The sequence below is a fragment of the Zingiber officinale genome, chromosome 6B (assembly GCF_018446385.1).
Source record: "Zingiber officinale cultivar Zhangliang chromosome 6B, Zo_v1.1, whole genome shotgun sequence".
Taxonomy (NCBI): domain Eukaryota; kingdom Viridiplantae; phylum Streptophyta; class Magnoliopsida; order Zingiberales; family Zingiberaceae; genus Zingiber; species Zingiber officinale.
Window position 1 is genome coordinate 20,528,822 of NC_055996.1, and position 24,039 is coordinate 20,552,860.

General features: G+C 36.9%; 2 protein-coding genes and 1 long non-coding RNA gene across 3 annotated transcripts; 1 reads left to right on the forward strand and 2 right to left on the reverse strand.

The window, feature by feature from the left end:
• Window positions 1-7,050: 7,050 nt before the first annotated feature.
• LOC121989981 lies at window positions 7,051-7,600 on the reverse strand. Its single transcript, XR_006114386.1, has 3 exons — window positions 7,549-7,600; window positions 7,281-7,459; window positions 7,051-7,186 (listed from the first exon to the last, which is right to left on the reverse strand). It is a non-coding gene; the product is annotated as an uncharacterized LOC121989981 (long non-coding RNA).
• Window positions 7,601-16,076: 8,476 nt separating this feature from the next.
• LOC121989982 (dirigent protein 22-like) lies at window positions 16,077-16,815 on the reverse strand. The gene is made up of 2 exons (XM_042544268.1): window positions 16,553-16,815; window positions 16,077-16,469 (listed from the first exon to the last, which is right to left on the reverse strand). The coding sequence occupies exons 1-2, from the start codon at window positions 16,813-16,815 to the stop codon at window positions 16,283-16,285; spliced, it is 450 nt and encodes a 149-aa protein (XP_042400202.1). The 3' UTR covers window positions 16,077-16,282.
• Window positions 16,816-19,764: 2,949 nt separating this feature from the next.
• Window positions 19,765-22,467, forward strand: LOC121989983 (protein NEDD1-like). The gene is made up of 3 exons (XM_042544269.1): window positions 19,765-19,991; window positions 20,408-20,520; window positions 22,203-22,467. Exons 1-3 carry the CDS (start codon window positions 19,835-19,837, stop codon window positions 22,407-22,409), a joined length of 477 nt encoding a protein of 158 aa, XP_042400203.1. The 5' UTR covers window positions 19,765-19,834; the 3' UTR covers window positions 22,410-22,467.
• The last annotated feature ends 1,572 nt before the right edge of the window (window positions 22,468-24,039 follow it).

The following is a 24,039-nucleotide window of genomic DNA, read 5'->3' on the forward strand; positions in this document are numbered from 1 at the left end:
TATATCGTCTAGATTTTCTTGTTTTGAAATAAACTGGATTAATGTTTTTGGTGCTAAAAAGTCTTTTCGTATTTCTAGAGAATTAAAAAATTCCTCATCTAATAAGTTATCAGAATGTTATCTTCTTGAGATTCTTGGAAAGTTAAGTTATAAATGGGTTGTTGGTGTAGAGCATAATCCTTAGTTAACAGGAGAGCACGGTCGGGTTGGACAAGAAAATTGAGTCCTAGTATTAAGTGAATATCTGAGTGTAGTAATGGTTTTATCCAAAGTTTAGATAGTGATAGGGGTGGACTAAAAGTGTCATAGTTATTATAAAAGCGAAGGTGTATATTGGTAACAAACTTCGTACTGGTTAGGGTTTTACCATCAAACTGAGTGCTTATCATTGGATGAGTATCAGTTTTGATGAAGGAGGACATAATTACTAGAAGAGTTTTTTCATCGATTGTGATGTTAGTAGTTCTACTATCTAGAAAGGTATGAAGTGTAAATTCATGACCATGAATATTGGCCATAATCTGTGGACAGTTCATACTACTTCTCAATTTATGAACATACCAAATTTTATGAACAGTACTTTATAATCCCGAAAGGATTATAATTATTAAAACCAACGTTCTGTTAAATTTTATGAACATACCAAACCAGACTCTCATAATTATTTAACAATTGTTTGGTATGTTCATAAAGTACTGTTTAATTTACAATTATTTATAACCTTCATAATACTTCATAATTATTATGAACAGTATACGCTTTATTAAATTGTACATGTACTATATTAATATACTCTTTTTATATATAATTAAATATTATATAATTTATACTATATATGATTATATAGTTTATATAATATATACTAATAATATTATATATACTTTATAATTTATAATATTATAAAGTGTATACAATAATTATATATTAATATATATAATATATATTTATAGTATATTATATAATATTAATAAATATACTATTCTAATATACAATTCTAATCATATATTATATTTAGTATATAATATTATATATTTAATTATCATATATTATCTTTAATAGTATAATTATAATAATTCTTTTGTACTCAATTATTAAAGTGTGTTTAAATTATATATTATTATAATAATAATAATATTATAATATTATTCTAATCATATATATTATGATTTCCCTGGGATTGTATTCGTCTCCCCTTACTAAATATTGTAAACATAATTTATTATGTTTAGTAATATATTATAATTTATATAATATTGTATATTATAATATACTATTATAATATACTAAATGCTTATTATAATTAGGCTGTTGTTAATAATTTAATACTATTATTTAATTGAATTGGGAGATTACGCTTTTATCCTGAAGATTATCAATAGGACTTAGAGGACTTACAAGAAAAAGGATAGAGGCTAAAATATTTTTTGTCCTTTATGATTTTCGTTTTTCAGAAATAGAACAGGTAATTATTGGCCTTATAGAAATAGATATGAATAACAACCTCGGAATAACATATTTCTGTTCGAATTTTAATATGACTATAGAAGATTTTATTAAACATATCAAAATAAACATTCAGACAAAAGGATATGGAAACTTTCTAAGAAACAACATACAAATTGACATAATCTTCTTGGAAAAAATAATGACACAAATTAATAATAGTTACAAAGTCCAAATAAATTCTATTATAAAGGCCTTAACATCAAAAGGGATATCCTTTTTGGAACCAAAGGATTTCTCTTCTGAAAACCTAGCAGGATTAGATTGGAATCTAAATCTAGACCTCAATACACAATAAAGAACATTAAGACTGAAAGAATCTATTATGTACAAAAATAGGCATGAAAGAACAATAGTCAGGTTTAATGACTATCAACTCTCTACTTCTCAAGATGAAAAAGAAGAAGAAGAAGGAGAAAATTTTAATTTAATGAATATTGAAAGTATACTTGAAGAAACTAATAGTCAAGAGTTTCAAGGTTTTTATGATGACCTAGACGAATACATGTATACTCCTACCGGATTAACATCCCTTAAAAACACAGAAGAATTGTTAGAATTTGAACACAATGAAAAAAAATTACATAGATTAGACTGGGATTAGGAGCTATATTTTGATGATGATCAGAATATAATTGCTAGAAAACTCCTACAAATAAATCTTATGAATCCCGCTGAGTCATCAGGGACATCTCGATCATCTGGGCCAATGCCCTTAAATATACCTCCATTAGCCACACAGTATCCTGAAAGTTCCATGGGGACAAGGGATTATGGCCAAGGGCATCCCCCTAGAACTAGGATTGCTTCATACACCAATAATAATCCATTACTTAGAACAATAGGAAAAAGACGACCACCAGAAATTACTTATTTTGGAAAAAACTCTGTACTATTAAATATAGCAGAATATGATGATCCCCAAATGTATGACACATATCTAGAACAATGGATTGTTTCAGTCCAAAGGGACTATCAAGCAAAACATGAACTTGACATTGAATCAGGTGAAGCTATGATGCGAATAGGAGAAAATTACTTAGGAGATATAGCAAGAGCTGCATGGGAAGCATATAAACAAAAATTTCCAGAAGACATTGCTAGAATAGCAGCCCAAGGAAATAATATTCTAAATTTTTGTTATACTATGCATCGCCTATTAACAGCTAAAGATGCTAATACAGGCTTATACCTAAGACAAAGAGAAGCAATGAGAGACTTAGAGCAATTGCAGCTTCTAAGTTGGAACTGGATCAAACCATTTTGTAATGATTTTTTGGCCCTAACAGCAATCTCAGGAAATTATTGTAATCCTGAATTAGGAGAAAGGCTGTTTAGTAAACTACCAAGAGATTTAGGAAAAGAAATCCATAAAGCATGGGCAGATATGAAAGTACCTCCACAATACAATAACATAGGAATAAAAATACAACACATTATAGCAGTACTGAAAGAAAAATGTACCTACGTACAAATACAAAAACAACTTAAAAACTAACATTACGATTTTTGTAGTCAAATTTATACTCCACAACAATACGGAGCTAATCCACATAAACAAAATAAAAGAAAAGGAAAACAACCTCATAAACCTAATATACAAACATGACATAAGGGAAAACCAAAGAAAACATATTTTGCCCGAAATAATATTAATTTTTTTATATTATTAATATAATTATTAAATAATATATAATAATAATAGTATTATAATTGTAATAGGATTATCATATATATTAATTGTATTATAATTAAATATATACAGAAATATACTATTCTTTTTTAACTAAATATGGGAGATTAATAATATATTATATTTGGAATCATATAATAATAATATATAATTATATATATAATATATAATATATAATTAATATTATAATATATATATGTATATATATATATATATATATATAATATTATAGTATAATTCCAACAATAATATTTATAACTATAAATTATAATATATATACTATAATATTATAATATATATATTATATAGTATATAATATACACTATATATGATTATAATATATAGTAAATATATTATTATAATATTTAATTATATATATAATATTATAATTATATAAAATAAATTATAAACTAATAAATACTATAATAATAAATATTAAGTATAGATGAATTGTATATATTATAATAATTATAATATATATTATAGTATAATATTATAATATATATTATAGTAATATATATATTAGTATAATATTATAATATATATTATAGTAATATATATATATAATAATAATTATTATTTAAGTATAATAATTGAGTATATATATTTAATAATAGTATTATAATTATTATATAATTTAAACACACTTTAATAACAGTATTCAAAGTTTTAATATATATATATATATATATCTCTTACTATTTTATTAAAAATCTCCCCCCTTTACTAACTAATTTTGGTGAACCTTAAAATGCATTTACGTTAATGTCCTTTTTTCTATTCACACTAAAAATAATTCCAAAATTTATTAGTAACAAGCGAAATAATCAGTGATATAGAGTTCAAGACTCAGCTACAGCGTATTATTATGAATTTTTCTCATTATTAATTTTCCCTGGTTGTTTTATATAAAAAAAATATAGTTCTCTTTAGTCTCATATCTTAGAATTGACAACACTATAATCAAAGAAACTTCTATAAATATTTTAGACCGATGATGTTAAAAAATATATTTTTCTTAGTTTTTGTTACTAAGACAAGTATAATATTAAATTAAAATAATTTTTTTCATAAGGAAGTCCGTTACAGTAGTTTATTGATGGGATTCTGTCACTAATGCATGGGTCTGACGAATCTTATCCAAATAATTAATTCTTGTTTAATAAGGGTGATACTAGAAAATCCAAATAATTTGGATTTTTAAAAACCCAAATAATTTATATATTATTATATTACACACGTAATACGTGTGCACGATCACACTAGTATATATTATGCGTGTGACAACGTCTACCCTTTTTTTTAATAATTTTTTAAAAAAATTTTATTATGCTAATGAGATTTTATATATATATATATATATATATATATATATATATATGTTAAACCAGTAACACCCAAACTGATCGTATATCATGCGTAAATTATAAAATTAGTTAATTAATTTGTTTGGACTAGACATTTCTATCAAATAATTTGTCCAAATTATTCTCTTTTTTGAGAAACCATAATGTCCAAATAATACTTATATTATATGTATTGCATAGAAATACAGTAGATACCAGATACAATTATATATATGTTACAAATGCATATAATATAAAATATAAAACTGCTTTTAAAATCAAATTTGAACTAGTTAAAAATGATCCTACATTATATTTTAGTTGTACATTTATCAATTTGTGAGAAACTTGTGAAGCCAAGCCCCAAGTCTCTAAATTTAAAGTTAGATTCTTTTATTTTTTTTCTTATTTTATTGCTTACACTGAGGAATTTAAAAATTAATTGATATTTCCTTCAAATAATAATAATAATAATAATAATAAAATAAATAAATAAATAAAATATATGTGGAATATGTGCTTGTTTTTTACCATGAACAGAGATGCCACTGAGACAGTACGTAAGGAGAAATAGAGAGGAGGGGCATGAGGAGACATCGTCATACCTTCACATTGAGGATTGAGGGCTTCAGACACCTCCTCCCTCTTCACCCCTGAACGCTGGCACTCGTATGCTAAAAGGTATTGCACGATTATTGGAGCAGCACGCTGAAGTTGCTCGCAGGGTTCGACCTGAAGCGATATATGAGCGCTTCAGGAGGATGCACCCCAAGAATTTCTCTGGTACTACAGACTCATTCGTAGTGGAGGGATGGATTAGATCTTTAGAGGTAATATTCAAGTTTATGGATATGACAGATGCAGATAGGGTGCATTACACTACCTATTTGTTAAAAGAGGATGTCTCTTTGTGGTGGAAAGGAGCAAAGAAGTTAGTCGACCTGAACACCTTGACTTGGGAGGGGTTCAAGAAGATATTCTATGAGAAGTACTTCACATCAGATGTATGGGTTCGAGTAAAGAAAGAGTTCATGGGCCTTCAACAGGGAGATTTATATGTTGCTGAATATGTTCAAAAGTTAGACAGGGGATGCCACTTTGTGCCTTTAATTGCCAATGATGCTGAGGAAAAACTGATACACTTCTTGGATGGGTTGTGGCCTACTATTCATCATGACATCTTGATGGCGGACTTGATGAAGTACTCTCCTGTTATTACTGGGGCCTTTCGGGCATACCAAGCACTGAAGTATATTGATTTTGAGATGCTGAGAAAGATGCAGTATCCACAGCAGTAGCAGCAGAACAAGAAGCCATTTGGAGGACCCACTACAACAAAAACCTTCATAGACATCGGTTTTCCACCGGTGTCTATTTCATTTTTGACCGATGTCTATAAAGCCGATGTTAAAAGTCTGTCATTTTAGACATCGGGTTAAAACCGATGTAGTATCACTTAACGACACCGGTCTTCGAATCGGTTATTAACCGGTGTAGTATCACTTAACGACACTGTTTCATCAACGGTGTAAAACCGATGTAATATTGTATGTTAATAACACCAGTTTTGGCAGCGGTAAATGATCGATGTAATATTAGTTAATAACACCGGTCTTACAGCGGTGCAAAACCTATGTAATATGTATATTTTTTAACAGCACAATTTGATTTCCGAAACAATGAAAAACCGACAATAACAAAAAAAAATACACAAATATTCACAAATTATACAAATATTCTTCATTCAATAATATCCATAAAATACACAAATATTCACAAATTATATAAATAATATTCTTACAACAATATCCATAAAATACCCAAACATTCTTTTTACATCAAAAGCTAGCTAATAGATATCAAAATCAAGGTAGAACATTCTTTTAACACATCAAGGTAGAACCGCACTTCAAATGTAATCTAGCATGCATTCAACCCACTCGAACCGCACTTCATCAATTTCAACTCTGGAGTACTTGAGATTTGTAAACTGTAAAAACACATAAATCCACATATGTCAAATAACTAAAACAAATGTGTACATGTATCAAATAAAATAGAATACTGAGTTTTTAAAGGCTGCTGTGGAAGATAACGAATATAACATAGAATCTAAAACTTTCATATATGACACTTAGTATATGCTGCTTAGAATATAACATAGATAATTTGCTCCTTCTAATTCAAGTGTACAGATTGATAAGAACCGACAGCATCATACAACAACTTACTAGGCATGATAATGGTTGAACAAAGAAATATGACTACACAACAAATCCAGTGAAGGAAGCATAGAAGAACAAAGCTACCTCTGATGAAGAGATATACTATTTATTGTACTACCTCTGATGCCATCTTGGTATCCTGAATATCCTCCAGGCAGAGATAATCCTCCAGAACTGATGCTTCTTCCCATGTTACCACTGCCAACAATGTTGCCTACAGAGCTTGTAAGTCTTGGCCCTACATTACCCAATACCGGAGAAACTCCCAAACCAGGAGCAGAACTACGATTCCCAGAAGCTGAACTTGAGGAAATACCAGTTATTGACCCAGTGACTTCATTAATATTACTACTACTAAAAGCATGATTTCCAACAACATTAATACCCCCTCTATTTGTGACACCAGAGCCATGAGGCATCTGCATGAAAAAAAATCCAGAATCAATACTATAAAACACATTCAAAGGACCATATGATGCAGTGAAGTAATGTGGAAATAAACTCATGCCAGACCTAAGATAATGCAACCAAAAGATTGTTTGATGAGAACCGTCCACTAGGAATGCTTCCTCCTGGTTGTTGAACACCACCTGATGGTACAACACCCATTGCGGCCTCTCTGGATGCAAGCGAACCTGGCACATTTGGCAGGTTGAAGCTTCCATGAATATTATGCAATCCTTGAAGACCACCTATTTTTTTACAAACCGTAATCAAAATTCCACATACAAGCAAAATTTCACATGAATATGTTAATAAAGTTTATGTAGGAATGTCTAACCAGAAGGATGGAACCCAGGCACTGCCGCAGACTAGCCAGAAAACAATGTGGTATAGGGTCAGCCTGAGGAGTCCGCAAGATTAGATGTTGAACCATTAAGAGTTGACTGTACCAAGAGACCCAGTAATTTGATCTGCAAAAGCAAGACTAGTAAAAGCACAGGGCATGGGCTAGGTGCTAACAAACTTGGTATGCAAACCAACAAGAAAGAAACAACCGCGTCAAGTTAGTATTTACATAAACTGTATTGAACATCTGCACCAAACAACAAAAGCTACACATCTCTAACAATTGAAACTCAACTAAGAATAAGGAATTATATTATTAATACCAAGAGTAAAATTACATCAGATACAAATCCCATACATAAAATAACAGATAGGTAATTTGGGATGAATATTGAAGTCTATAACTATTTATTCTACTTCTCTCCATCAAGCTAGAACATAATGGAGCATAGACATTAATGGTGCTTAGTTTGTCAAGTTGTACTCAATAAAGATTTGAGTAGCACTTTAGATATTAAGTTAGCAAATCATATGAAGTGGCTACACTGGTAGCCGCTAGAAGAATAAATGATGCTAGTCATACTATAAATACTGAAGACTTGTTTAAAGTACTACTAAAAAATTTCTTAGAAATAAAGATTATAATGCAATGTTTTTATCTTCAAAGGAGAAACTGTAACCATAAGATGTAAGTGATTGGCTTCAGAGCCCAATTACAACCTAACCAAAAGTGATTCCTTCTTCCTTTTTTTTCCCCCCATGAAGAATAAATTAAGCGAGTTAGAAAGACAAGATTTTATCTGGAAACACTCCCAAAGTAAAGCAGGCATGCATTTGTATTAATTTAAGATGGCAATCTATGGCAAGCCCAAAGGCAACTAACAAATAAAGGTTTTATCCTATACTCATGCATTATCACACTCCATGAGTCTAACCTCTGGCCTTTATACTCATGAAGCCAACATCACTAATGAACAAGATATCAAATATAAAAATGTCTCTAAAACTTCAAGCATACCAAGATAAAACCTTGACGAAGGGTAAGGTAGTCAGCCCGTACGACCGACTTTCCAAACTGACGAAGGAAATAAGTCTGCATAATGTGATGTGACGATATTAATAAAGGAAACAAGTAAGATACATTCCTAGGCTCTATAAGATCATTTAGGCAAAGAGCATTTACACCTATCATCCATAAACTGGAGTTAGGTGTTACCTTTGATAAGGAGTCTTATGTTGCTAGAGATTCTTGTATGCTTTTCCTAGTGTATTAAAAGTTCATACAAAATTTTGGATTTAAGGAACTTACCACCCAAATGACAAAGCTATTTCTGCTCCAAGAATTTGACGAGTGGAACTTCATAAAGCTTGACTGCCTTCTCATTGTCAATGCCTGTATCAATACTCTTATTAAATGTTTCATTTGCTTGACAGAGCACTAGAAGAAAGATACTTTCTTTGAAGAACAAAATGGCTTAAACTAGAGATGATTAATCACCTTTAATCGCTGATTTAGTTTTCCTATAGGCAAGTAGTAATTAGGCAAGCAACCTACTGAATAAATCACATTCATTCTGTTGGTGCAATTTCCAGTAGGTCAAGGTTGACCTAGTTGACCAAGCGTAAACCTTGGTCATGGTTTCGATGTTTGACAATACAGAAAGACATGTAGACATGGACAATGCATGTACAGTTATCCATGCGGAGAGATACTGATCAGGGTCTGATCAGGTTGGATGAAGAAGAGTCAAGTATGTCAAGGTTGACCGGATACTTGACTGGGAAGTCCTAACTGGGATGTTAGGCAGTTTGGAAAGTCCTGGTGAGTGAAACCAGGCAGTTCGGAAAGTCCTGGTGAGTGAAGCCAGGCAGTTCGGAAAGTCCTGGTGAGTGAAGCCAGGCAGTCGGGAAATCCTGGTGAGTAAAGCCAGGTGAAAATCCTAGTGAGTGAAGCTAGGTGAAAGTGAAAGTCCTGGTGAGTGAAGCCAGGCAGGGGAAAGACCTAGTGAGTGAAGCTAGGCAGCTTGGAAGTCCTGATGAGTGAAGCCAGGTAGTTCGAAAAGTCCTGGTGAGTGAAGCCAGGCAGTCGGGAAATCCTGGTGAGTAAAGCCAGGTGAAAATCCTAGTGAGTGAAGCTAGGTGAAAGTGAAAGTCCTGGTGAGTGAAGCCAGGCAGGGGAAAGACCTAGTGAGTGAAGCTAGGCAGTTTGGAAGTCCTGGTGAGTGAAGCCAGGCAGATGGAAAGTCCTGGTGAGTGAAGCCAGGCAGTTGGAAAGTCCTGGTGAGTGAAGCTAGGCAGTTGGAAAGTCCCGGTGAGTGAAGCCAGGCAAGGGAAATCCAGATAGGTCAAGGTTGACCAGACATCTGGTGAAAAGTCCAAGCAGGGAGCTTGGCACGAGAAAAGTCCAAGTATGGAGACTTGGCACGGAAAAGTCCAAGCAGGGAGCTTGGCACGGGAGAAGTCCAAGTATGGAAGCTTGGCATGGGAAGTCAGAGAGGGCTCGGTAGCTCGGTAGCTCGGTAGCTCGTAGCTTGGCAGCTCGCTCTCCGGACTAGGTCAGAGAGGGCTCGGTAGCTCGTTCTCTGGAACGGATGGAGTCGGAGAGGGCTCGGTAGCTCGGTAGCCCGGTAGCTCGGTAGCTCGGTAGCTCGTAGCTTGGTAGCTCGCTCTCCGGACTAGGTCAGAGAGGGCTCGGTAGCTCATTCTTTGGACCGGATGGAGTCGGAGAGGGCTCGGTAGCTCGTAGCTCGGAAGCTCGGTAGCTCGGTAGCTCGGTAGCTCATTCTCTGGACCGGACGAAGTCGGAGAGGGCTTGGCAGCTCGTTCTCCGGACTAGGTCAGAGAGGGCTCGGTAGCTCGGTAGCTCGGTAGCTCGGCTGATCGGTCTGGTGACCGATCAGTAACCAAACAGAATGCTTCTGTGGATTATCTGATCGGTCTGGAGACCGATCAGAAAGCAAACAGAAGAAGAAGAAGGAGAAAGGCTGATCGGTCCAGGGACCGATCAGACTCCTCCTGGACTGATCAGGACATAGCCTGATCGGTCCAGGCTTAGCCTGATCGGTCCCCAAGACCGATCAGAACACTCCTGGACCGATCAGGAGTGTGCCTGATCGGTCCAGGCCCTAGCCGTTGCGACACAACGGCTAGTTTATGTGTCTTCTTCTTCGCAGGATATATATCGAGGTATAGGGCCTCTACAAAAGTAGTTCTTGCTCTTCCTCCTTACTGCAATTTGAGCTTTGCTGAGCTCTCGGTTTGCTGAAGCTTCGCGTGAGCTTCGTGCTGGTTTTCTAGCTGTTGGAGCCGTGAAGCTGCTGCTTCATCAACGGACTCCGACGAGAAGGCAAGCAAGTGTGTTTACAATTTCTATTGTTCTTGTTTGTTTCCTCTATTGTTGTACTCCTCTGTTTTGCTGTTGCAAAGACTTTGTGGTGAGGTTTCTCCACCCAGAAGGAGTTCATATTAGCCGGTTATCCGGGGTTTCATCCACCGACGGATTGATAGGCTTCGTCCACCTTACAGACACGCCGAGGAGTAGGAGTTTCATCTCCGAACCTCGTTACATCGCTGCGTCTAAGGTTTGATCTTCTCGTTCTCGTTTCTATTATTGTATTTCCGCTGCGCTAACTAGATTTGTAGAAAGAAACGAACGATTTGGGACGGCTATTCACACCCCCCCCCTCTCTAGCCGCGACCATCGATCCTAACACATTCTACTTTACTGCAGGGCTGAAAAACTCACACTGCCTTATATCCTAATTCAATAATCAAAGTAAAAAACTGCAAGCCATCATAGCAAAAAAAAATTAACAAGGTTGTGTAATACCACAAACTTGGTGAAGGATCAATACATACAAGAGAAGATATAGAAACAAATTATTCAAACCATACAATTGGAAGAAGCGATTCTAACTTAAAAAATATGGGCATCAGACAAGTATTTGAGGAACAATAAAAGCAACTAAGCAAGATTCATCAAGAGGCTGAACTAATAATCACACTCACCTAATGTCCTGAACAACTAAACTAAAATATAGAAAGCCAAGTGAATCCTCAGGCAACAGTCCTTGGCAAAAATTGCCAAAAAAAGTATGAATATTCTCGGTGCACCTCATCATACTGTCCTAGTTTTTTCCTCTACCTTCATGTAGCTAACTGTTCAGATTAAATAATCTAAAAGAAGATTGAAGGAATAACTATAAACTTGATTGTTCTTCAGTCATTTCTTCTTCGTGGGTGGAATTCAGTTCTTAAGAGAGATTTCACTACTATATTATTTATATATGGTAGATCCAACTCAATAGTCAAAGTTTTCTAGTTCAACATAAATCAAAGAAGATCAGATAGAACAATTTAATTAGATACCGCTAATATGCATTTTGATCAAATGAAATCACTGGCATAAATATATAAAATGGCGAGCATGTAAGAAAGCGCAACGATCGATAGTGCTAAAGAGATAAGGAAACAAACGGATTCGTGTGATCAGGATGTCAAAAGCAGAGAATCGTGGCTTGGATGTCGTCATCGCGGGAAGGGAGAAGGTTAAGATCAAACGGAAGTGTATGTCGGTATGTGGAAGCGATGTCACGCTCGTCGTCAACGACGGAGGCCGATGACCCGCAGTCACTGTGGCAGTTTTCGTCATTGTCTGGAATTCTCTGGGGAAGTGGTTTGGCCTTCTTCTCTAGCTACGACACACATCGGCGGCTCAGCGTCGCGAACGCAGGCGCAGGAAGACGTGGCCTGGCGAAGTACTCCACGGTGCTGCTGTGGCTGCTCGACGTCGGCCGTTGCAGAGAGGACGGCGGGGGGTCATGGTGGTCGTCGCAGAAGGGAAATCGGGCGGAGGGAGGGCAGCGGAATGCAGGAGTAGGGGTGGGAGACGCAGCAGCGGTGGCGGCGAGGGGAAAGTTGGTCTTGGCCTTGGAACTACGGAACGTGCGAGCGGCGGAGTCGTAGGCTAGGGCGGCAGCCTCGGCCGAGTCGAAGGTTCCGAGCCACACCCTGACCTTCTTCTAGGGGTCCCTGATCTCGGCCACGAACCGCCCCCACGGCCGCTTGCGCACGCCGCGGAACCGCGTCTCCGCTACTGCCGCCGCCGGCTCCACCAGAACTCGGCCTTTCTTCATCTGGCCAACAGATCAACGGAATGAAAAGGAACAAAAGAAAGGGGAAGAGGGAGCGAGAGATGGGATCAAAGGAAGAGGAGTGCTAATTTCTCCATGTCGAATTGTTCAAAATTGGGGAGATAAATTGGCTGGTTGCTTCATCCACACGAACCAGTAGACCGTGACAGCGCCGACGACAGCCGCCGTCCACATCGCCGTCGAGATCCATTACTCGTCTTTCAAATGGTAACTCCTAAAAGGAGGATGTCGGAGGATTAGGGTTTCGATTTACGGTGGGCGAGGAGAAACCCAAAAGAAAGGGCGCTAAGAAAGTCCGCCAGAATTTTGGTTCATAGACACCGGTTTTAAAAACCGTGGTTAAAATCGGTATCTATTAATGAAAAAAAGGCGCTCATAGACATCGACTAAAAAAGCCGATGTCTATGAGCGAAAATCTGCGCTCATAGACACCGGTTTTTGGAAAAATCGGTGTAAAATACTCAAAGACATCGATTTTTGCTTAAAACTGTTGTTGTTCCACTGATGTCTATGAGGGTTTTTCTTGTAGTGACCGCAAAAGCCTCAAGAACGGCAGAAATGGCAACCTTCGAAGGCAGATGCCCCAAAATCAAGTGAAAAACCATTATGCAAGGAGTGCAACCGCTATCATTTTGGCAAGTGCATGTGGGGATCGAGTAAATGCTTCAAATGTGGGGAAGATGGCACAAAGCTACTGGGTGCCCTAAGTTGAGGCAACCCACGACTGGTCAGGTTTTTGCAATTCATACCGAGTAGGCAAAGCCAGATACTACTCTTATCACAGGTATTTCAGTTAAATTCAACACTTTATATTGTCATACTATTTGGAGTGCTAAGTTAAAATGCAAGGATTATCGTCAAGGTAAACTCGGATTGATGAGTGGTTAGGTTGTATATTCTAAAATTTTAGAACTATTAGGGAGTAAGATTAAGAACTTATAATGGCTTAGGATCAAATTTTATTGATTTATATGTACCAAATTAGGCTCACAATTTGAAGGAGGATTTTCAAGAATGTGATGTAGTAGGTTAAGAACTTTTGTATGGGATATGATGGTATTATTGTCATAGGTAGGATAATTATAGCGGGCATAGCCACTTATGTCTTGCTAGATTTTGGACCTATACACTCATTTATATCCGAATCGTTTGTGAAGCGATTAGGAATCTTATGTGGGAGTATGGAATTGGGATTTAGGATTACGGTGCCCTTGGGAGAAGTGATGTTATCTACTGGTTTAGTGAAAAATGTGAAGCTCCAATTGTAGAAGAATATCGCAAGCATACCTTATTGTGTTGTAAATACTGGAGTTTGACATTATTTTGGGCATGAACTAGTTAACCCTATATAGAGCTTCGATTAATTTATGGCAAAGTTCAGTATCTATCCAACCACCTAGAGGGGAACCATTTATCTTTAAGGCAGCTTGAAATAGGTAGAGGCCATGATCTCTTGTATTCATGCGGGGGAGCTTTTACATAGAGGCTGTCAGGAATTTTGAATTCAATGATAAATGGAATTCAATTTGAATTTTAGATTCAAATTTCGAATGAGTTTCAAAATGGTCATTTAATGAAGAATGAATATTCATTAAATATTCATTAAGGCTCATTAATGAGGCTCATTAATGATGTTAATGAGCATTAAGTATTTTCATTAGATGAAAATACTTAAGCCATTTTTTACTCTTATTTTGATGATCGATCATTATTATTCCTCCTTGCTTCTTCTTCTCTCCCTCTCCTTCTCCTTGGCCGAACACCTTTAGAGTGCTAGCACACTCTAAGTGTTTTCTCCATCTCTATTGTTCGTGTGGATACGTATAGAGGTGTGCCCACTTGAACACACTCGAGATCCGACAACTTTTGGATGAGCGGGATTTGCGAAGGGCTTTGCTACAAGGGTAATCTCTTAACCATGTAGATCTAATGTAGATCTAGGATAGAAAAACATGTACACGAAATTTTTATTCTTTTAATCTTCGCACGGATTCGGTGGCATGGGATTTCGAGGTTTCCACAACGCAAAAAATGATTTTTGCGGCTCGAAAATCCCAATGGAAATTCACCCTTCCCCTCTTGCCGGCCTCCAAAGGGACCAACACTAATATTGTCCTTGTATATTAGTGCTTGACCGAGAATAATTTAGAGTAGTATTATATATATATACTACTAACCTAGGACATGCTACATGCTAGTCTTAACGCACTAATATTAACTTACTATCCTAGGATATTATTATACTTATTCGTCTGGCATAAATCTGAAGTAAATAATATAATAACCATAACCTTTACCTTTTATTAATGAAATATGATGCAATATGCCCTAATCAATCAACTCTTGATTGTCTCTTAGGGCTTACACTAACAATACCATGGTGCATGTTGTTTGTAGATGATATCATTTTGGTAGATGAACACATGAAGGAGTAAATGCTAAACTAGAATCTTGGTGGAAAACACTAGAAGGAAAATGTTTTAGGTTTAGTAGAATAAAAACATAATATATGGAATTTATGTCTTAGCAATATTATTAAGATAGGAGATGCCAAGTTGTTGGGAGCTGAGAACATTAAATATTTAGGATCATTTTTGTAAAACGGTGGAAGGATTGAGAGATGCGTCTTACATACAATACAAGCAGGATGATTGAAATAGAGGAGAATGCCAGACGTTTTATATGATTGTAAAGTACCTCTAAAATTAAAAGGAAAGTTCTATAAAATCGCAGTTAGATCTACTATATTATATGAAGCTAAATGTTGGGTCATGACGATCACGCGAGTAGAACATGAGAGTTGTAGAAATGAGGATGTTAAACTGGATGTTTGGACATATATATATACGAGGATAGACGGAATAATAAATGAGAGCATTAGATAGAAAGTCGGAGTTGCATTTATTGAGAAAAAATTTCAAGAGACACATTTAAGATAGTACAAGCATGTACTTAGACGTACAATAAATGTTCAAATTAGGCGATGTGAAACTATGATAAAGAAGCACATCAAATGAGGAAGAGGAAGATAAAAAATCTTAATTAATAATAATAAAATAAGATAAAATTTATTTAATCATAAATAATGCTATAGTAAAAAATATAACTCAATGACCTAAAAAGATATATATAAGATTTGATTGTTATTTTATTATTTGAACTTATCTTTTGAAATTAATATGGTAAAAGAAGAATGAATGATTGAGACAATAATAATGATTGATGTCATCAGCATCTAGGTAACCTCATAGGAAATATTTTTGTCCATAATATCATCGTATTTTTCTACCACAGTGCATCCAAATCTAATTTTGAAAAGAAAAAAAAATTGTAAGCAACAAACAATTAATTTAATGTATCTGGCCGATTCAATGTAAGGAGCGACATTTATTTATTTGAAAGGGATACATGTCTTGACTTAGCTTACGCGTCAAAGGTCGATCGCCCTCAAGATCCCTAACAAGCAAGGTTGATCATTAACATTGATTAAATATAATGACTAACATCGAGTAAAGAATTTATTACGAGATTAATTAATTAATTAATTAATTAGTTAGTTAAATTAATTAATGTCTAGGATCGATGGGCCGCAATATAGGCGTTCATCTCCCAAGTCGTGGTCGTGTTGGTGGTGGCAGCCACCCTGCCCAAAATGTAACCTCTTGCCATCCGAAATCTCCCCGTGCCGCCGATGATGGTCCGGTCTGATATGGCCCCGCCTGTCACCGTCCCGAACACAGCGAACGAACTCCCGTTGTACCTTTTCGATCGATCGGTTCAAACTGTTAAATTCTTCCAGAAATCATTTGTTTATTTTTTTTTATGTTCTTAACTTTTAATTACCTGCCGGTGGTGAAGATGAACTCCAAGGCCGTTATGCCGGAGTAGACTTGCAAATTTGAGCCGACGCCGAGGCCCTGCTCCCGGCCAAGCAAGGGGGAGTCTGGCTGCACCCCCACCCGGAAAACGTTGTCAAAGATCAACACACTGCCGAAGCCGCTGCTCCGGTGCTCATTCACAACGAAGATCATCGTCGAGTTGGGCACGCCGGGGTTGATCTCGTGCAGGTAGAAGTTCAAGTGCAAGAACCTAGTCCGGCGAGCCATGGCCACCGGTGGCGACGTGAAGACGAAGAGGAGGAGGAGGAAAAAGAAAGATGACAGTCTTGGCAGTCATTTGAACGCCGAAGCAAAGATGAAGTACAATCACCGAGATGCTGTGCTTATATAGCTACATATGTTCATCATATAGTTGATTCTAATTATATTTCCTAATATTAAAACACGTAGCGGTTTGTTTACGTGACCTGTCCCAAGGCCGGGTCCAACACGATATATATACATTTCATATATATATATATATTTGGAAATTAAACTTGAATTTGTGAACACTAAGAATGAACTTCAATTTGCTACATAATCAGGAGTGCCGCGCTGTAATTAGTTCGGTGTATATGAATACGATCCAATTAAACTCTAAAAATGCACGCATACAAGAAATTATTATTGGACCGTAATTATTTTATGTGATCAACTAAGTTAGGTTAGGTCATGTTTATTATTTGATCCTTGTGTCTAAGTGTGCAGGAGTTTAGGAGCGCAGAAAGTCGAGCGGAAGACGCAGCTAGCGAGAAGGACGGCATGAGAAGGGAGCCGACGGGCTCGGGGCGCCCGAAAGACGAAAGAGCTGCGGAAGAGTACACCGGTGGACGAGAAGAACGTGCACGACGTTCGAGGGATGTAAAGCCGGGACGGACGACTGCTCGAGGAAAATGCCGAAAATTGGGTTCGAGTAAATCCTATTTCGGTTGACCGAAATCACCCAAATACGTGAAGCTTCAAAAGTCAAAACAAAGGAGAAAGCAAGATGGAAATGAAGCTCAAGGCGCTTTCATCAAATATTAGAGGCGCCTCCACCTTGGAGGCGCCTTCATCAAGTATTGGAGGCGCCTCCACCTTGGAGGCACCTTCATGCTTGTTTGAGGCGTCTCAGCCTTGGACAAAACGACCGTTGTCGACCGGATAGAGTTCTATCCATTCACCCGAACTGAGGCGCCTTGGACCTCAGTTGGAGGCACCTTCGACCTACAGGATAGACTTTCCAGGGGCTTTAAAAGGACCCCTGGACCTAGGAATGAGATATCAATCAAGTATTCAACTCTGTATTCATTTCTAGCAATAGTTTTAAGCTTCTAGTGTGTAAAAGACTTCTTCGCCTTCAGAGAAGGAGAACTTTCAGAGTTTTTTCTACTGCCTTGAATTAACAACCTTCTTGGTTGTAACCAAGTAAATTGCTGAGTCTTTTTCTTTTAGTTTACTTGATTACAGTTGCATTTTTTCTTTTGAGTTGAAAGTCTTGAGAAGGGTATACTCTTTTATTTTTCAGGCAATTCACCACCCTCTTACCCGCCCCGTTGCACCAGCAAGTGGTATCAGAGCCCGACAGCCTCAGAAGGACTAACCGTCGACTGAAGCACAAAGATCAAGATGACAGCCGATGCGAACATTCATCCCCCGAAGTTCGACGGAGACTTCACTATGTGGAAATGCCAAATGAAGGTATTATTTAAGATTGAATTTGATATACTTTTAATAATGAAATATGGATATGCAGCGCCAAAAGACAAAGAAGAATACAACTGGACGAAGAAGGAGTAAGCCAATTTCGTGGCCAACGGAAAGGCGGAATTTCACTTGCTCAGCGTTCTGCCGCCCCAGGAGGTAAATCGGATCGGAAGCTACGACTCCGCTAAAGACTTCTGGGATAAATTCCTGGAGCCCCACGAAGGCACCCCAGTGTTAGAGTGTATACAAAAAGCCTAGCTTTTTGTAAACATTTATTTTGAAATAAAGAATCATATTGGTCAAATGTCTATATTTATATGCTAAGTGTAGTTGTTCAATTAATTTATATTGTAGATAACATGGTGTGTGGTGTCACACACAGAAGATCATGTTATCAATTTCTTATAAATTATAAACAGTAGCTCACAACTAAGATGGATAGGAACAAACCATTGGAATAGTCGTGGTGTAATTTGGTATTAGTTTATCTTGACTATAAAATTACACTAGTGCACTTTGAGTGTATTGAGCAGGACCATTTAAGGTAAGTTCTTTTTATACTTACTGCATAAAAGAACAAGACATTTGTTATTATGGAAGTATATGCTCTTAATCATGATATAATAACAAGCACATATACTCAATATTCATTTCTTTAATTTATCAAAGGGTGTTATTTAGTTAAATAAATCAATAGGCCCGATAAGTTGGGAAATGATATTATTTATATGGTGTGTTGTTGATTATAGAATGAAAATTGTGTCCTAGTAATCTAGCACTACAAGAAAAACCCTCATAGACATCGGTGGAACAACAACGGTTTTAAGCAAAAACCGATGTCTTTGAGTATTTTACACCAGTTTTTCCAAAAATCGATGTCTATGAGCGTAGATTTTCGCTCATAGACATCAATTTTTTTAGCCGATGTCTATGAGCTCCTTTTTTTCATTAATAGACATCGATTTTAACCGCGGTTTTTAAAACCGGTGTCTATGAACCAAAATTCCGGCGGACTTTCTTAGCGCGCTCTCTTTTCGGCTTCTCCTCGCGAAACCCTAATCCTCCGCATCCTCCTTTTAGGGATGCGCTCTAGGGGCTTTTGGGGCTACATGTCGCCGCGGATCGGGCTGACGCGGGGCTGAAGCTTCCTCGGCCGATCCCCCTTCCCCGTGGCCTTCCTCCTCGGCTTTATAACCGCATCCGGGCTCTTTGCCGTCGTCTTCTACTGGTTCGTCGTCTCTGCATCTCAACGCACCCCCGATCCGGCCCTCGTCGGGTGCCGTCCAGACAGCGAGGGCTCCTAGTCCATCGAGGTCTTCTACGAAAAGAGCCCCTTCTCGATTTCCCCCATCGAATTGGTACGTAAGGAAGCTCGTCTATGTCTAGAAGCCGGTGTCTTGTTCGAGCTTGCGGTTATGATGGCTTTTCTTTCTTACAGCATGGGAGCAGCATGGGTCAACTCCTCCCATGGGGTATGTTCTCAGTTCTCGTCTTCCTCCCCAATTTTTAACCCTAGTGGACTGTCCGTTGCTGTGTGGATCTGGCGAGGAGAAATCGAGAGATGCGGTTCGTGGATTCATCAGTTTCGCTTCTCGCCACTTGCGGCAGCGACACCGTCAAGCTCTTCGACGTCACGGTGGATGCCGGCGATCCCTGCACCCTCAGCTACACGCCTTCCCCCGGATCTCAAATCAACTCCGTCAAGTGGAACCACACCAGTAAAAACGCTTTCCCGCCTCGTTTTATATTGCACTATCTGTTTGCTTCCTCTTTGCTATGCATTTCTGTTATGCTTGTGTCGGAGGGTTTTGTTTGCTCGATTTTAGCCTCTCTTTTTTTCCCCCTGATAGTCTGGGATGCGTTACTCTCTGAAGCAAAATTACTAGGAAACTGTGTATCTGCATTTTTTACTTCTCTTGGAAATTTGTTGCTTTGCCTTGGATCTACACTATTCGAATTGTATAAGGGCATGTTTCATCCTTGCCTAGTGCCGTCAGAATTTAATTTTCCCTTGACTCATCATTCAAGTTTATTTTGTATCTTGTATAACTTAGTTAATTTTGTTAATCCAGCGGATGGTGGCTGACTTTTACGGTGGAAAAATCTTACTAAAGTTTAATCTTTGTTCGTGCAGACCTAGTGGTTGCTAGTGCTGGTGACGATAAAAAGATATCACTTTGGAATAAAAATGGCCAAAGTATGGGATCCTTTCCTTCTCATGGCAGTGACCTTGCTGATGACATTGAGGTAGCTCATTGTTTGCTCATTAATTTGTTCTATTGTGATCAATACATCTGGTTTTCTGGAAATTTACAGATGCCCGGATGCCATTCAAATCATTGCCTGCATTTTTTTCCCCTCTGTCTCTCTGGTTTACATCTTGTCTTCAGTTCAACCACTGTTAATGATTATTCTAGAGTGACCTGCGTGTCTCTGGTTTACATCTCTGATTCAATTCAATAATTGTTAGTGAATTGATTTCTACTAGATGATTGCTCTGCAACCACAGTATGTCTTTTCTGTAAGTCTTATGCATGTCTCACCTTGGGTGTTGTTTCCCACAGTTCTAAAACACAACTAATTTACTTGATGTATTCATGAGAAGGAAAAATACAACTAAGTTCTAAAGCAATTGATGCTTCTGTTAAAGTTGCAAAAGAATTACTAAAATTTGATGATGTTCTTGGCAGACTAATAGCATGTGTGAACAATTTGAATACCACTGCTTTATATGTTAATAAATTTGAAGAAATATAACCACGGCTGGCTATACATAGTATAATCTCATCTTTTGCTATTTGATGTTTTCCTTCAAATATGTCCTAAGCATTTATTTATTTCGGCTTTATATTATTTGTTTCATGGTAAATTAATCTTCTTGTCCATCTTCAAACTCTTGACATGTTTGCAGAGTGACTAAAAGTCTTGAAAAGAACACCATATGCACCATCAATCCTAGAGGTAATTTACATCTTCTCATGTTGATTAAGCGAAAGCATTCAATTGTTCATATTTTTTGAATTTCTCTATCAGATCCATATTCAATAGTGAGCAGAGATGGCTAACAAGAATTAGACGATGATAAGACTTTTTTAGTTCACAAGTTAACTAAAAACAACTATTTTAAGTGAACTTCTTTCTTAAAATGCAGAGCTTGGTTTCCTTGGAAATCATGTTCCTTTTTGAACCATATTCAATTTGGGCATGTTTTCTTTCCTCACTTTCTTGGGAGCAGCTGTCATGGTCTAAGGCCTTCATCAAAAAATGGTTCAGCATCAAAATCAAAGGTCAGGAGAGCCATGTCGACGAGATTGATAGCAAAGGTATGCCTGGTTTCTTCTTCTTGTTCAATTCCAGAAACCCTAGTCGACGAGAATAAAGTGCACTTGTTTGCCTACTTTTCTCCCTAGTCGTCTTCATCTTGTTGACGAGATGATTTATTTGTCTGTTTGCTGGAGAAAATGATACAACAGATAGAGGAGTCTGATGTAGCTTGTTGGCACTTGTTTGCCTGCTTTTCTCTCATCTTTTTTCTATTCCTAGCTTTCAAAGAATTTGTCTATCTTAGACTTGTTTGTTTGATAGAATCAATATGATTTTCTTCCTTTATAAAGAACCAAGGACAATAAAAACTGTCACAAACAATTTGGTGAGGAGATCATGGCCTCTATGAAAGCATGTGCTCCATACTTCTATATGATTGTGTCCCAGTTTGCGTATGCTGGATCCAGCATCCTCGGCAAGCTTGCATTAGGACAAGGACTAAGTGCACTTGTCTTCGTAGTGTACAGGCACCTTATTGCCATGCTCATCTTGGCTCCTCTTGCTTATGTGCTCGAAAGGTTCAAGGAGCATGTCTCATTAGAATTGTTGAGAATAAGATATATGACTACAAATTGAATGATTTTAAACTCATCTCATGGTTGTAGGAATCGAAGACCCAGCTTCTCATTTGGTGTCATGCTAAAAATATTCATTCTTGCTATGTTGGGTATAACAATTCAGCAAAATGTATACTACGTTGGACTCCATCTCATTTCTCCAACTGTTGCCAGTGCCTTGGGCAATGCCATTCCTGCTTTTACTTTCTTATTGGCAATTGTACTGAGGTTGATTCAGATATTAATTCCAAGTAATTTTACAGTGAATTTAGTTCATTCAAATATCATTCTATATTTGGTCTTTTTTTTGCTCAGGATGGAAAATCTCAACTTGAAGATTGTAAGAGGGTGGGCCAAGCTTGCAGGGGCCATCTTCTGCATCACTGGTGCCCTAATCTTCACATTTTGGAAAGGTCATTTTTTTGGGGGCCTTTGTTACTTCACCTATGATCCAACTTCATTTCGAAAGTCCTGAGAAAGGCGATGCCTGGCTTAAAGGCTCTGCTCTTATGTTATTCGGCTATTTTGCATGCAATGTATCGCTTGTTCTTCAGGTATTGCATCAATGGTGTCCCTTGTGTTGTCACTTCCCTTTTAATTACTACGTTATGTTAATCATGAGTATTCTCAGGCATCCATCTGTGAGATCTACCCAGCCAGACTCACCATGAACGCCGTGATGTGCTTCTTCGCAGCACTGCAATCTTCTGCACTTTCCCTCATCTTTGAAAGGAATGCCTCGTCATGGAGAATGTTTCCGCTATTTACTCATCTTATTTTGTGCATTGTATTTGTTTGGGTAAGTTAAAGTTGATTAAGAAAATCATTAGATGCAATAATAGAAATTCCTTGATATGTGTGCATAATAACTAGTGCCAAAGGCCAAAAAAGTTTTGCAAAATGTTGGCCATCTTCTTCCACTTCATTCTACCACTTTTTCATCTCCAGCTCCTCTTTACTCTACTGTTTGAAGTTGCCAACCTCCTGTTAAATCTGCCTTCTTTGGCCAATGATCTATTACAATGAATCAAAATTTAGTAATTCAAATGTCAAACTAGGATAAGTTAAGTTGTATCTTTCTGATTCTTAGTTATAAAGACTGGCAATTGTACATATATTTCCTTTAACCTGATTAATTATTTCTTTTTAGTGATCACCATCTTATGAGTTTGTCACTAAATTGACCAATTTGAATGGACAACTACTATGGAGAACTAACTTTATGCCTTCCTGGAATCTTATCAACTTTGTGCTAACGCTTTTATCTCATTTGTAGAATTATTGCATCTCCCTTACTCTTTGTAAAATTTTATTTGCTCTCTTCCTTCATAAGTTAGTTTAGGTGGTATGTCTCTCACAGTGATTCTTTTATTCACTTTCTGTACATATTTAATTTTTATAATCTGTACAGTAAGCACAACATGATTTGCTGAAAATTAATATTTTTTATACTTGTCTACCCTGCCAGAACTTTGATAGAAACCATGGAATTACAACATCGCTAAAGGCAATACATTGGGTTGTGAAAATTGACAGATGAATATCTGGTGCATTGATATATCTTTCTTAATTTTTCTGCTGTAGATTTCGAATATTATAGGATAGGAGCTGAACATACATTTTAGCATTTTGAACCATTATCATGCCTAGTAAGTTGTTGTATGATATTGTCGGTTCTTATCAATCTGTACACTTGAATTAGAAGGAGCAAATTATCTATGTTATATTCTAAGCAGCATATACTAAGTGTCATATATGAAAGTTTTAGATTCTATGTTATATTCGTTATCTTCCCCAGCAGCCTTTAAAAACTCAGTATTTTATTTTATTTGATACATGTACACATTTGTTTTAGTTATTTGACATATGGTGGATTTATGTGTTT